Here is a 16974-nt window from a genome sequence, read left to right as displayed (position 1 = left end):
CTAAGGGAACTTATGATTGAAGGATGAGCAGCGCAACATCCCTCTGAGAATAATGTAAAAAGTTATGATAAATTGATAAAAATAAATAAAACCACTCGCCAATTTAGAAATTTTACTTCAAATTACAAAAACAAGAAGTCTATTCTAGTGCCATCTAGTATTTCTTGTCTAATTTTATTTAGTGACTGACCACCTCGATAAGATTATATCTGTAGTATATAGCAACACTGGGGTCGACTCTGAAGATCCATTTCTTTTTTTTATACTACTGAGCACGGTATATTCTGTGATTGATTTATTACTAATTTCCCGCCTTTTAAGTTTTTGGTACCTATTTTAAATATTTCGTTATAATAAGAACCACAGATACTATTTACAAATTTTCAGGAAACCATAAAATTGATGATTTGTACTAAATTTTAATAAATGTCGTAGAACTATTGATGCAACACTATTTTAATAAAATTATTACAGTTATGTTTTTGTTTGAACGTTTCCAATTCGATTATCAAATTGAAAGATGTATTTACCTATATTTGTGAAATATTTAATATCTGATAACGAAATTTATCAGATTAGAATATTTAAGGAAGTGTCAGTTTATATCTTACTTATCACAAGAACTTCCTAAGTCACAGAGATGAAAGATAATCATGTTGTACTTGACCTTTGTTGGGATTGAAGAGATTCTTTCAAACCATGTCTCAAATACAAATATATTGAAAAGAAGGTATTTATATATCACTGGAAAACTGTTCACTCCATTTTTTTTAAACTTCAGGTCCAACACAAATTACAGCAAAGGTAAGTATCTTATAATTTAAATTAAAAAGCGAACTGGAGTTCAGAGTAAGAGTTACTTCAAGAAGAAACTCTTGAAGTAAGTCTTACTTCATTTTAGTACTTGTCCACTAGTTCTACAACTTTCTTTTCTTTTTCACTTGCTATACCTACCTAATATAATACAATCTAATACACTCAGACTAGAAATAATTAGTTTGCTTCAATATTGGAATTTATATGATTTTTTGAAGAGGCTTTGCAAATGAAGGATTTACAGTGAACATGTGTGTTAGGGATTTTCGGGGTTATTTTGTCTTTTATTTTAATAGCCAAACATATACCAAAAAATAGTCCTGTTATAGATATTCATAAATACAAAAGAGTATAAATACCCACTGCTATTTCTAATATAAGGGGAATTTTTCACTTTTTTTAGAGCTCTGGTGTAGTATATTACTTAACAGGTGACACTGTTATGATGTATGTGTGCTAAGATCAAAATGAAATATTAAATCATCAGTATCAGCCATTTACTATTCACTGCTGAACATAGGCCTCCCCCATAAGGAATCTTTTGTCACATCAGGCTGCTGCCCATCTCTCAACCATTAAGTTCCCTTAATTGCCTCATATGACACCTATGAAAAAGGAAGGGGTCATCCATTTTATGCCAGAAAGACATAGCACACTGTAACACTAGAAACATTAGATATCAAACATTAATTATCAGTCTTGGGTTAGCTAGTGACATATTTAAATTATTTATAATGAACTAGCTTTTTGCTTGCTACTTCTGTAATCTATATGTATGGATGAACACATACATTTCAGAAGTAGAAACAAATGGTTAGTGCCGCTTCTAGATTCTCTATCATTCAATGATGATACTGTATCATTTATATTTTGTAGGTATTTTATCCTAAAAATTGACTGGTAGAGAATGTATTTAGCATTAAATCTGCCTTTTGTACATTTTAGTGGTCAATAAAATTTTAAATATATTATTATCCACTTAATTAAAGCCCTGATAAGAGGTTTTCAGAAAATTAAGAAATTATTTTGGGTAAATATAATGTATTAACAAGGGTTCTCACTAGACACTGCAAACTACTGTACTGCTTTTTAAATGGTTAAATCCAAAAAAAAACTCAAGCTAACATTGTTTATTATATGCCCATATCAAATAAAAAAAAGTAGATAGATAAACATTTTATTTGAGCCATTTACGACACATATATTAACAAATGAGTTCATACAATCAAATTAATTTAAAGTAACAGATTAGTAAATTTTTTCAAGATTGTCCTTGCTTATAAAATCTTGTTTTTTTCTTATATCAGTTTTCTTTAAATTTATAACTAACTACTACCTAATAGTCAAGTGGGAAAATCTGAACCCTTCTAATTTCATCATATCTGCCTGTATTTACAGAATGAACTTTTAAACCTTAAGTTAGATGTAAATTTCTTATAAATCTTGCTTTATTCAGGGTTGAGGTAATACCCCATATCAAAATTAAATTTAATATATCTTTGAATTAAAAATATAATTTTTATAATAGGTATGGTAGGTAAATAAATATACAAATCTTGAAATCAAGAAGTCATTTATTTTAACTATGTATAATCAGAATAGCCATTTACCATTCATTAAATTAACAAAGTTTATACTTAAATAGTAAATAATTATTTTTTTCCTTTTTTCACAGTTGTTTAACAAAGGGCTTGCAAGCCAATATATAAACTTAATATAAATTTGTAACGACTATTGCCCAAGCCATGTAAATAATTACAATAAGTATATTCTTCACATTTAATTGTCGCCAATTTAAGATTAATAATAATTAATAAACAGTTGAAAAAAATATATTAACAAAATATTTACTGGCACTAAGATTAAGTAAAATGCCTAACAAGTTAATATAGTGAAATCTTAATCTACTTAGAAAGTCACATCCAGTAAAATTATAGGTACCCAGGTAATACCTATACATTTTGTCAAATCCAAGGTTAATAACACTGATACCCATATACAAAACAAATAACGCCACATGCATCATTGTGGTACTGTAAATGTATACAGATCATCTCATTATAAATAAAGAGAAGTGCAATGTGTACAAAAATATGAAGTCCAAGAGGTAAAATTTTGTCTTCACTTTTGTGTCATAGCTGTCATTAATGCATCCTTTAATTTTATTGTCATTTCTTCTAAAACTTTAACTTTTACAGTTAACTTTTTATTTTTTTCTTCAAGTTCTTCTGCTAGTTGCTCCATTTGTAGTTCTTTGAGTTTCCTATTCATTCTAGATCTTTTAGATGCTTCATTATTCTTATCTCGTAGTTCTCTATATTTCATTTCTTGTGTAGAAATAGTTGACGTGTTATCATCTACACTACAAATTGAAGAAACTGTACTTTCTCTCCTTTTGGGCGGGCGCCCCCGCTTACGCGGTTTTGTTAAGTGTTGTGAACCCTCCAATGCTAGTATCATATCTTTTATTGGAATATTTGGTTTTCGCTTCCTATACTTTCTTGTAGTATTTTCAATATACGGCGTATATGTTTCATCAGAATCTTCACTGTCATGGCGCCGTTTTCGATTGGAAATGGAGACAGGTTCCTCTTCTGAATCGATATGTGATTCATCCTTAAGGGTAATAGGAGTGTAATTCTGTGGTGAAATACTTTTGATATTTGAAACTGGATCATTAAAAACAACACTTTTTTCTTCATTTAACCATTTCATTGGTACTTTCTGTAATAAAAAAGGAGAATTTAATAAAATACTAATAGTAAAATCAATAACTACACTATTTTAAAAATTACAAAATACTTTTGATGTTTTGCATATAGTTTCTCTTCAGGAATAATAAAGAAAATATTTTAATTAGTGAGGTAAAAATATGTTTAAGCACTATGTATGAATGTACCGTTACAACTACCTATAGCAATTCAGAAATATACTATAATGGTGAATTATATTACATAACTTTAGTAAAGCGAGTTTTTTTTTTATATAAGTTATTCATTTCATTACTATGTAACCACACAGGTACGTTTGAATAATTCCGAGCAGGTGAAGTTAAATAGCATTATTTCTACAATTTTCTAATGTAATAATCAAAAAGTAAAAATAAATAATCTTAAATGTGGTATAAAATATAATAATTTTAAATACCACGCTATACATAAATTTAATACATTAACGGTTAAATAATATTACGATCTATATGAACTACTTACCGTATCCTTAAGTGGGCAACTTTCCTCTTCCAATTGCTCCACGTAGTTAAGAACATCGGGTGTACTGATATTGGGGCCGACAGCTGTAAGGGCTGCTGGTATATTAACAGATAACCCTAGAGGGTAGCTTTTCGACCCTGTTTCTTCTAAAACCCCTCCTTTATTCTGGTCGTCATTTAATAAATATTCTGATACAATCACATCATTTATTTCTACTTCTCTTGGTATAACTGCCATGTATTTCAAATCTTCTTGACTGAGGGAGTCTTCTTGATGAATAAAGGGCATATTTTGTATGTTTGTATATTTAGTGTAATGTGTGTTGTGTGTACTGGGCCAGTCATATGTAGTTGCTACCTCTGACCAGCTTTTATCTCCCACTTTTTCTGATGTTTCTTCCCCTATTACTACTGGCAAACTACTTATATCTAAAAATTGTTCAGAAAATTCCATTGTACTTCCATTATTGTAATCACTTAAGACATCTTCAAAAGAAAATGAGTCAATTGCTTTTGGTGAAGGCGACTCCTTTGGAGTGCTACAATAGAAGCTTGCCTGAGCAAGGGGGGAATTAACATCCCAACTTTGGGGAGAGAATGGTGTGTTCATTGTGTCAATTGTGTTTGCCCTTATCTCAGTTGTTCTTGTTGACTTATCTGTAAACATAGACAAATATTATATGATTATATAAAAATTTAATAAAATTTCGCAGTACGAATTATGTCATACAGCCTGTTATTGTTCGATTTGTAATCAAGATATCATAGCTTATTTAATGATAAAAGTTTTAAGAATCTTGTTTCCGTTTAAATTTATAAACAAGTCGAAACAAGTCTAGAACCTTGGGTCCATTGTTAAATTTGTTTATATATTTATATTTTTTAAACCAGATTCTTTACGACTTAGAGGGCCGCGTATTTCAATTATATAATTAATTAGGTGTATTACACAAATTTCTTCTTACCAGTGATCTGTGCTAGTTCGTCCTTGGCGGGATCGCAGGACGAGGCCAGATCTTGGAAGAACTCGTAGTCCGATTCCCGAAACATTGTGTTCTCGAATAACGGCTCCGGTTTCAAATATTCCTGAAAGGAGAGTTAATTTATATTAGTCTTTATTTCTGATAAAGAGAATTAAACTAAAAATAAACTTAATTTTAATAATAGTATTGAATTATATTTATTACTCACAGTAGCCGGCACCCGCTCTTACCTCTGAAAAGGTGGTTGTAGTAGCAACTGGCGATGACGGCGTTGCTTCTCCTGAATTTGCTTCGGCAATTGATCCGGTCAAGCCGTTCACGTGCTGAGCTGTGCTCGTGTTTGCCTTTAAACGATCTATTTCTACTACTTTCAAAACACTTCGAGTCTTGTGACTCGTTTGCGAAAAAACCATATCTTTTGGTGTCTGAGTAGTTGTACTGATTTCCGATATCGTTGCTCCGACTCGGACAGGTGAAGGTGATCTTTTGAGCAACCATTTTGAATAGAACTACAAAAAGAAATGATACGACGTAACATAATGTGCAGATTATATGAAGCAAGAATGAAGGATTGACTGGAATAAAGGATTAGGATTAAAGATATTGCTATGAATACATAAAAAAATGGAAATAAAATGAAAATGGAAAATATAAAGAAAGGAAAATAATTTCAATATATTTTCCGCGTCATGAATGATAATAGTATTTTTTGATATTATTTAAATTGCAGAATAAACGTTCATAGTGGGAGTAATGAAAAATATATAATAACAAATTATTATATAGTTATTAAATACTTTTGAATTCTCAAATTATTGTTTACATATATAATCCAATATTTATGTATATAAATACCTAATATATGTATCATGATTTGGGTGAATGCCATAAATATAATAATATATTAAGTATATAAAATATGTCAAATGGAGAAGAGAAAGAACACTATGTAATCGTCCCTATGTTTTTGAAAATGTCCTACTATAGTACCATATTTTGAATCATTGCTCTGTTGCATAAAAGCGATATGATTCTCATCAAATTGATGTTTGTGGTACATTAGTAGAATACCTAGTATCATAAAAAAATCTGTTTATTATATTATAATGTACAATGTTAGTATAAAGCTGATTTCATTAGTAGACATTCTTAGAGTCTTCGCACACGAGTTTTAAATTTGTTATAATCGTAGCATACATGTTCGGGTATGTTGTGTATATTAATATTTACGTATAAAAACGTAACGAACTTGTTTGAACATGTTCACAGACAATGCAGCATCGTTATAGAATTGGTTTCTCAGTTATTTTCTCATTAGTCATACGTAATGACTAGTAAAATAATAGTAGATTAAATAAACTGAAATGACATAAAATTACTAACATTGGTCAATGCGTATTTTCACATGTATATATAACTCTAAATTAATACGAAAAAGATGATAATGGAAAAATATATTGTAAAAATTGCAATTTAACCTAATTATGAAAAAAAGAAAGAGTAAAACTCGTTTGGAATTATAAAGTAATTAAAAATAATGTTACATATTGTAAATATTTAAATTAATAATCACATAAGATACACATATACACAAGTTATTATTAGCAGAGGCATTACTATTAATTTTTAAATTATTAACTTGATAGGTATCCGATGAGGGGTAATCGAAATTAACAAACTTAGAAGACACGTGTGTCTTCTTGAATGACATGATTTAAAATGAAGAGGCGAGTTGAATGAAGAGCGTTAAAACGAAAGGGGTACGACGCGATTTCACAACGATGCATGTACGAGTATGATAACACTAAACTCTTATTCTCTGTATTATACATATGTAATTCAAATATTGTTTACACCATAACCCATGTGCGAAAACCCTATGAATAAAAAATCCATCACCAAAATCGTGTCGATTATGATCAATCAGGTACATTTGTCACGCTTACCACCACCAATTGCGTAGGGTGGTGATAAACCTGAACTTTGCTAAAAATACACCTCATAACTTAATCTAGGTTTCGAACCTAGTACCTGTAAATCCAAAATTAGATTCAAATCAGTAAATTGAGGAGTAATATAATTAATTATGCAAATAATCTTGCAGGATAAGTAACTTTAACACTTATTTTATAATACTTGTTATGTTAATTTAAATTAGTATTATCAAACTAAAAGGAGGCTTTTAATGATATTTAAACGAACGTACCGTTGTTTATATTAAACTTATTTAGTATTCCCTATAATTATTATAGTTAAAACAAATTAGGATATAATCCATGTAAATATTATTTTTTTAAATTTATTTCCTACTTTTTATCTCTTATATGAATGAAAGATATGAAATGAATAATCTATCAATAATTTGGCAAATAATATATATATATATATATATATATATATATATATATATATATATATATATATATATAATATTGGATTAAAATATTAAATGACAAGATATTACACGGAAATGCTATGCCCTTTTTAATGTCACGAGTGCATTCAACGTAGATATACCTATTTCATTTATGAATTTTACGAATTAATTTTAAAGTAAAATTCATGGTGGATTTCGACAATTAGGTATTTTTGATATAATTCGATAATTCATTGGTCAAATAATATACTAAGTAGTTAAATATAATACTAAGTAATATATAGGTACTTTCAAAAATTGGTATGTAAATATTTAACATTGTAAAACTATATTATTTTCAAAATCTTCATTAACCTCTCGTGCAGCTAGCTTCTTACTTGCTTTCCTGCGAACAGAAAAGTATTTCGGAAAAAAAAAGATGGATGAACGTAATTACTTACTTTTTCGAACTCTTCGCGAGCTCCTTTTGAAATCTTAACTCTTTAAGCGCCAAGCCAATGAATTGTCCCTGCTGTAGGCCTAAAACAAAGAAACAGATAATATTAGTACAAAAATATTAATCATTAAATATAATTTTAACATAAGGAGCACTAAGTAAATATTTGAAACTTAAAAATTCATAAAAATCATACGAATATGTCAGAATATATCAGTATAATGAGACACTTTGTGATCATTCTAGAATAAGCCCCGTATTAAATTACGTAATCACTATTACATGTATTTACACGGGGAAATCCCTTACAGTAAGCAATCATCGAAACGGAAATTCATAATATATATTCATTCGTATAAATTGTATTGCAATTTTCCTCTCCGATTATACGAGTAGTTTAATGAATAAATATTTCTCTGTAGTAAACTTGGCTATGACGCATTATCTTCAACCAATTTATGCTATTGATACATTACATTAGTCTTATTAAACCTCACATTACGTGATTATTTACACTATGTGTACCTATTTCAAGTACTAAATTTTTTATTCAACCTAACTCTCAAAATTATCTACACAAGTTTTTCGTACTAGGTATAATATATATGTACTAGACACAGCAATAGCAAGTCAAAATATTTTCAAAGTTAAATATTACAACAGCCCTATATAATCATTATTATTTGCCTATACACGCGTACTATGTTATATATAGAGTTAGATATGTCGGATGTTCTGTGAATCCTACTCTATTAGAGTAGGCGTTAACATTGAAGGTCAATTCATAGCATTTGTAGCTTAACTGGTGACATTGAAAAATCAATAAAGATAAATATTTTTTTTTTCAAACTGGCAATTACATTGTGTTATAAAAATAAATCGCTAAATTTCTTGCTTAGGGAAAAACTTGAGAATGGCTGGACCAATTCAGCTACCTTTTTTTTTTTTAAAAATAATCGTTAAAGTCCAAGGAAGATTCGATTCGAAGATAAAGGGAAAAATTAGTCGAAAAATCTTAAGACTTCCATTTTTTTTCCATACAAACTGTTCCTAGCTGACAATTGACGTAATTTTAACAGCATCAACTTTATTGGGTTAGCTAGTAAAAATCCATTTATAATATATATTCACTAAAGATAACTAAATGAAAAACACTTCATTCTACGACTTGAGTCACGTACATTTATCATATCTATCAGTACCTATCTATAGCGACGATAAAAATCAAACGGCAGATGTATGCAGTATTAAAACCAAAGAACATTCTTCTAAAGTAACGTTCCCTTTCACTTGGTCATAAGGATAATTTAACTACATAAGGGTAAATAAGTATAGGTAAATGTCACAGTCGAAACTATGTTAAGTTGTAATCGATCAAAATTACTTTTCATAGTCTCTACAATTATTTTGTCTTATAAGTACGATGATATAAGTAATTATTGCACGAATGATAAACTGATTTTGGGAAATTATAGATTTCTTAGTGTTGATAAACCGCTTTTATATATTTATAAAATAATTATACGCATATATTATTTAATCTTATCTTAATGACCCTCACAAATCTATTTTTATGGTACTTTTTATGTGTAATATCTTACTAATATAATTGTAACTAGACAACGTCTGTATATGAGACATATTTTAAAAAAATAATATGAGGGGTCTCAATAATCTTTAGACATTTTGTCCATCTGTACGCTTGTTCCGGTTTCACACAAAAACTACTTGCACCAAATCGGATGCGATTTTCACAGTTGTATTCTTGTCATACTTAAATTATGATGTATCTTTTATCTTCATATCCCATTTGGAAGTGGTTTAATTGATTAGTTTTCCTACACGCGTATGAAGTAGCAGGCAAAAGCTAGTATGTAATAAGAAATTACTCGGTCCGTATTTAAATCTTCATATCGCATAATAATTAAATATCACTAATCCCAAATACTCAAACAGGGAATAATAAAAATATAATAATTAATATTGTTGAAACAAATATGTTAAACAATTTAAAAAAATATGTAATTCAAGTTATAATTAAAGTTATATTAAAATAAAACTATCTGTAGCTCACCTCTGTTATAAATAAATAGTGTAATGCGCTGGTTCCAGATATATTTGTGATCACTTTATCCACGTAAATAAAAATCTAAGTACAAAATACAATTTAACTGTTCTTGTAATTCGCTATAGGGCAACGCTCAATTACTTGAAAACGTGAAATGGTCTAGAAAATTATCTAAACGCGGTACAAGCGCGTACTGTGAGAGCTCAGAAAATATTGTGCAATTTTTGCGGCGAAGTAGCCGATGCCGTTTTGCTCAATCCCCACCTTTCAACAATTGCGTTCTAAAAATATACTTGCTCCAACGCTATTGGCTCTCATATATGACGTCAACTTAGGGCGCCAATGAGCTGAATTCCGTATCGAAAGTCACGAGACCGTAGGTGTTGTTCCATCGTATGCTATAGAAATTATTGTGCTATAGATGTAGGTATGCTCATCGTCTGGTACTACAGTTTCGAAATCAAGCGAATGGATGCAAGGAATATATGAATGTTTGTGCTCCGGGGTTTTACGCTCCTCGAACCCAATGGGATCGAAGAATGTTGTTTTCCTCTTTGTTGATGATTCATGCAATAGACGTTTGTTTATATTACTTTCTTATATACAATACTCTTAAAGAATGTAAGGTACTATTGAACATTGTGTATTTAAAAAAAAAGTTATACACATTAAATATACACTGTTATATTGCTTTTATATTTAGAGAAAGGGTTTTAAATTTTCGTTTTTCTGTTATGTATCTATTTGCTTCCATTGTACTGCTATTACTTTTAAAAGCGAAAATCTGCGTTAATACACGTGTGCAGACAAGTCACAACATGTTCAGACTTGTTCTAGAGTAGATATTTTGTATAGGTAGATGACCTACTTAGATAGGTTTAATATTTGACTTTCTTGTACATTTAACATTCAATAATAAGTAGGCAGTTATAAGATAAAACTCGCGCTTTTAAAGGAATGTTCAAATTAATTTTCGGGCATAATGGAGGTATACGTCATTCAGTATAACGTAGGGGTGCATGCGTAGGGGACCCTTTATGTAAGTACTACAGTACTATGTATTATTTACGATTGTCGCGTGTATCAAATAAATATTTTTCATTCTTCTCATCATGAATAATAAAGAATAATTTACTGTAGAATACTGTATCCGTATTACCTACCTATGTATCTCTTTTTTGGTCGACGAAAATAATTGGTTGGTAATTTTAATGGGGATATCAGAGTTAATTTACTTCATATTTTAATGAAAATGGGAACAAATTTTAGTGTTATGTAGATATCTATTCACTTGATGACTCACTTATGAGTAAATAAGTGACATTGAACTATTCCAAAGGTTCAGTAACCTTACTAACAAACAATAAATAGGTTAAAAACGGAAATAACAATTTTTAATGAAATAAGAGTGTCTATTTATGTATGACGCCGTCGTGTCCAAATTACTTTTTTATTAACGGGACTACCGACCACTATTCTATAGCTTTATACTTACGAAAAATTAAAAAAAATGCATAATCGATCCAACACCTAAATAATATGTTAAGAAACTAACAGAATTTTTATGTGCACTAAATTTTTTTCACATCCGTTCAGCAATTTAAGCGTAAGTGAGTAACAATCATCGAAAGTCCTTTCCAAACTTTCACATAATATCACTAAGATGGTATGCTTGATACGGCATAATGGTAAGCGGTAACCGTATCCTATGAACGTTTGCGATACTGGAGCATTACACATTTATTGCCGACCCTGAAGAAGCAGGGGCGCTGCAGTTTCTTAAAAAGTCTCTGCAGTAGAGCGCGTTTGTAGAAAGAAGCAGCCTTAGAGCCGCGCTATACCTGACCATCCAGATTCTAAGGTATGAGCTGAGCACTGTCGATGGCGAGCAGTACAATGGTAGGTGACTATAAGGGTCATGTTAAATAATTCTTTTGAGCACAGTCCGTTTCACAAGTAGTAGAAAAATCAGATTGAGGTAAAGTCTGTCCTTAGATTAAAAGATTCGATACCATTTGTAACCCTGGGATCATTGACAATTCTTACAGCACGTCGTTATAGCAAGTTGAAGGGCTCAACCTAGTATCTAGAGGCTTCCGCCCATAGATGACAGCAATACTCTATGGTACCGCATTTCCGATTTACTAAATTACACCTCCTATTTAAGCACACCGGGTTTTTTGGTTTCCGGCTAGCTTTATCTCCTCTTGTGATCATAAAACTGTACAATACTAAAGATGCCAATCGAGGATCCCAATGTTCTTGGAGATGGAGGACGTGTCTTGGAATTGTGAAACCGCAACAAATGTTAAAATTTCATTTTAGCGGTGAACACACAAGCTTGTGTCTTAGCGGGATTAAATTGGACTATTCTCTGATTGGAAACCGATTGACATTTGGAAATAGATTGACATTTGCCATAAGAGCACTTTTTTAATTATTATGGAGAGATAATGTAAAATAGTTTAATTTTTAAAGGTGATGATTTTTTTATGTTTGTTACCTCAACTGTCTGTTAACTTCATCAGTTGTAAACCAATTTGGAAAATTATTTTTTTATTAACAGATTAGTCCCATAGGAAATCGTTTCAATAGTTTCGTTTTTAAATAAAAATAACTGGTTTTGCTACAATTGAAGCCGGGGTTTTTTTTTTGGGAACACAATCTTAATTATTTTAGTAAACTTGTTACCGAATTCATATTTGTAACAATATATTGGGACTTCGTCAAACTTGATCTGTTTTGTCGTAATAAGGAAAAACAGCTATATATATGAAACAGCAAAGATATGGACATAATGACACGTACTAGTCACCCGCTCCGAGCCTCTATAGTACACCGCCACGTGACGTCATCATTCGCTAATCTGCCATATCATTGTATGATAAAATCCACATTGTCGATACTATAGTAGTATTACCTATTGAGATATATTGTTTCTTATGCATAACATAGTTATTAAAAATATGCATGTATACCATTCCATCATTATGTATCTCAATTATTATTTACCTTGATTTTACGTCTGAAGATACCTTCTAGAAGTTAACATGGTTATTACAATAATTATGATGGTTAAAAATTTAATTGGAATAGATCATAATTAGAAAAATCTTTTGCAGTCTGTCATTACTATAGTTACGTCATTTTTTGCCGAAAAAAATTTAGGTATCAGATTTGCAACTGGCAATATCTATTCTTATAAACTCAATTATAACATAATATATAAAGCAATTTTCCGCAATATTTTTTTGATAACGAATACCTACCTGTTCTGGTTCAGATATTTAAAGTATTAATTTTTAATGTACCTATTTATATATTAAATTAGCAACTACATATTACGTAATTAAAATAATATTTAATATGTAGTATTTAGATTTATATTTATCGTGACCGTATTTTAATAAACTGATTGTTTTAAGTATTTGTGAAAATATGTGAACACAAAGTTAAAAAAGAAGTAAAAGTATGATCATTAAAAAAAGTAGCCGAGTGGATTAATTCGGTCGATTTCAATTAATACTTGTAGTTACGCTTAACAGCTAACAACATAGAATTTTTATTTATTTAAATATTTGTAGTAAAAACGTTCTGAATTCTATTAAACATATTCTTCTATAATATTCCCTTACATTGATCGTTGCTTTTTTTACGTTTTGTATTTATATTTTGAAATATTTAACTTAAGTCCCATTTTTCACTTAAGTTTTTGTTGGTATGGCATCTGTGATAAATTATATTAACACTGTAATTTTTTTTTTATTGTATTTTAGACGATTCTTAATATTGACAGTATTGAATGGTCAGTGACAGTGTACTACAGTTTTTATTTTATTATTAAACACTAGTTTTTTGCTCACTATTGCATATGCGGGGATTTCGGAAGTAGACAATCCAATGAAATAGATCACTTCTAAGTGGTGTATAAAGATGGCGTGAATTTACTGGGTACAGAGGAATAACACCAGAGTCCTCAGGAATGGCAACGCATGGGGGGTATCATGGGCGAAATAGTATACTCTGTTATGTCCATGGTACTGCTCATGTCTATAGGCGACGGTTACCACTTTCCATCAGGTGGGCCGTCAGCTTGTTTGCCATTCTAAGATGTATAAAAAAAAAGATAAAACGTATACCAAATTCTAAGTGAGACTTTCAAGAATAACTGAAAACCGCGCTCTATGTGATGCAGTAGTTTTTGCGTGATATCGGAATTGTTAAACAGACAAAAATTCTAAAAAATGATGTGTTAGCTTCTATTGACCTTATTAAGACACTCATATCAATCATTTTTTATTAAATATCACCCATATATAGACACAGTCTAGAATTTTATTGTACTAGTAAAATATCATACATAAAACGTACTATAAATTTTTTATAAAATCATGAGGGTCAAAAAATCTGCAAGTTACAAGATTTTTTTTCACTGTTATTATGGTTTTTAATAATAATTCTTAGTAGTACTAATATTATATAATTAGAGCTCTCTGCTTAGGGTTTTCTAAGAGTCTATAGCATGAGGTTAAGATAGGGAAAGATAAAGATAATAGAGGTTTTTTTTAGGTTCGGCAATACGCGCGTAATGCTCCTAGTCATACGAGGTCGTACAGGCGTTTGTAAGCTACGGTAACCGCTTAAAATAAGGTGTGTCGAACGCTTGTTTGCCACTTTATTTGTATAAAAAATATATTCTTTAATGTAAGGTATACTTTATAATAAAGGGCAATGTAGTATGAAATTTAGCATAGCACACAAACACTGCTAAATATTTGTATTATGTTTTCTTGTTTTGATTCAATGTACTCCCCTGGAAACCATCATAGTTAATTCTTGATAAATTTGACATCTAATCAATTAGATAGCCCAATGTCTATCTAATTGATTTCACCTTTATCAAACATTCCCACTAGTTACTTCACCGGCGTATAGCGATCGGCAGGGTTACCATTCCATTTTCATCCTAAAATAAAATGTATAAAATGTTCCAGGATCTCAAAGAAAATTCCTTGTCTACATGTTTGGACTTTGAAATATGTATATATAAATTATTGTCTATAGGGTAACTTGCTAGGGTATGTATAGATAAAAACATTACAAGACATGAACAGCGACATCAGTTATAGGCGATCAAAATCGCTGCTGTATAGTATCTAAACAGCTGCTGTATACTAGTAGGTATCTAAACAAGCAATGTTACTTACATTTTAACGTGTCTTCTAAAAATGACCAACTTAAACTTCTTAATCTTGTCTTTTCTCATACAGTAATTGTGGCGAGGCAAAACTACGTGATCATCCGCCAAATTACAAATAGAGGTGTTATAATCCGAGTAAGACAGATTGATTGATTTTTTAGTGCACACGTAGCTCATGATAAGCACCTTTCTGTCTCTTGTTTCTGGTTCGTTGGTTAATTTATTTTGTAATTCAATAAAAGTTCAGTAAGGCCTTAGACAATAAGACCAAATAATAAATAAAAATATTATAATTGTGCCACTTAAGTACTTATTATTGTACTGTAAGTAATTTAAAAATATGTGGATAGCGCACTATTTTTTATTTAAACTTATGTATTTCTTACAATATTTTCTTGATTATAAATCACAAAATCCACGAAATATATGTTAAATCTCGACACAACACAGGGATTTCATCGCAGCCACTGCAGCACAGTGAGTATGCGAACGACTGTGACTGAGCTAAGAGAATGAATGAAGTCTATTCCAGATGCTCGGTTCCTATTGGTAGAAATACATCTTTAAATTACGTTCTGTTGCACGCTAAGAAATTTTTTATTACAAAATATTTATATTTAACTCTTTTTGCGTTGCAAATAGATAGCTATGTTCATGATTGTTATTTTATTGACTGGACATTAATATTAATAGGATTTTAATATAAGTATTGCAGTCATTAAAAAAAAAAATTCTTTAAAAATTTATGGATAACGCGTTTCTATTCTGCGTAAAACGAATCTGTTTTTTTCGGCTACGATAATAGTTATGACGATACTAATTTACTTCCATATATTTTTAATTATAATACAATTTTTTATATTATTATATTCTCCTTTCCTTTTTGTATTTTAATATTACTTATTATTATGATTTTCTCATTAAGTACTTGTCTAAGATTTTTAATTCAAGACTTATTTTGATGTTTGACCTTTTGGATGATGCAATAATCGCAGACATGTGGCGAGACGAGATTCAATAATCGGTTCGTCATAATCACACCTACCAACTATTATTATCTTTATATGCAAGATCTTATTAAATTTTTTACACGAAAAAAATATTATAACTACATTTAATATAGCTAATTATTATACTCAAAGGAGACAATCTTATTTTTGAGAATAAGTATATATAAAAAAACAGGTCAGTTGCGATTCGAACTCGCACGCCAAAAATTATGTACATAAATATAAGATAAAATTATTGCAATTCTAATAAGAAATAAACACTTAATAGTTTTTTTTTATAACACAGGGGACAAATAAATCATGCTAGTTAGAAACATTGTTTTATTATTATTGTAATATTTAATTATATCTTTATAAACTAATTATTTCAGATTTTTCGATTTCGATCATTAACAAAGTACTGTATAGCGTAAAAATAAATCCAAATCAGTTTTAAAATCTAAATATTAAGTCCTTTCATATGATATCCCACTTAAATTAGTGAGTCAATTTCGAAATATTTAATAGGCATTTAATTTAGGCCTCTTAGTAAAGGAAATAAAAATATTTATTTATATATTTCCATTACAATATGTGCGGCCAAATAACATGTAAAACTATTTCAAATCGATAACAATAGTAGTTGGTCAGATTGTATTGGACAGGCAATACGTATCATATTTTTTGGAATAGAACCCTAAATATACCTGAAACGAGATTCAAATTTAACTTCATACTAAGAATGAATAATTTCTGTTTTTATTATATAAATCGATAATTTTAATATTAAATAATTAGTTTTTTCATAGAAACACTGTATTCCAATTAAAAAAAAAATGAAATTTTATTATTGTACTTATGGCAATTCTACGAAATCTTATTAAAAAATGAAAA

The 16974-nt window shown here is 29.8% G+C and overlaps 1 protein-coding gene across 2 annotated transcripts; it reads right to left on the bottom strand.

The window, feature by feature from the left end:
• Positions 1-2372: 2372 nt before the first annotated feature.
• On the bottom strand, positions 2373-15600 carry LOC113518948 (uncharacterized). Of its 2 annotated transcripts, none has more exons than XM_026903985.3 (6): positions 15099-15600; positions 7828-7906; positions 5241-5519; positions 4993-5113; positions 4029-4684; positions 2373-3540 (listed from the first exon to the last, which is right to left on the bottom strand). In XM_026903985.3, the coding sequence occupies exons 3-6, from the start codon at positions 5421-5423 to the stop codon at positions 2938-2940; spliced, it is 1563 nt and encodes a 520-aa protein (XP_026759786.1). In that variant the 5' UTR covers positions 5424-5519; positions 7828-7906; positions 15099-15600; the 3' UTR covers positions 2373-2937. The 2 variants fall into 2 exon arrangements, with proteins under 2 accessions (XP_026759786.1, XP_026759785.1); XM_026903984.3 differs by lacking the exon at positions 15099-15600 and adding an exon at positions 9898-10123.
• Positions 15601-16974: the final 1374 nt, after the last annotated feature.

This window comes from Galleria mellonella, unplaced genomic scaffold (assembly GCF_026898425.1).
Source record: "Galleria mellonella isolate WM207_F2 unplaced genomic scaffold, CSIRO_AGI_GalMel_v1 utg159, whole genome shotgun sequence".
Lineage (NCBI taxonomy): Eukaryota > Metazoa > Arthropoda > Insecta > Lepidoptera > Pyralidae > Galleria > Galleria mellonella.
The sequence above is the reverse complement of the archived record's forward strand: the minus strand, read 5'-3'. Positions and strand labels throughout refer to the sequence as shown.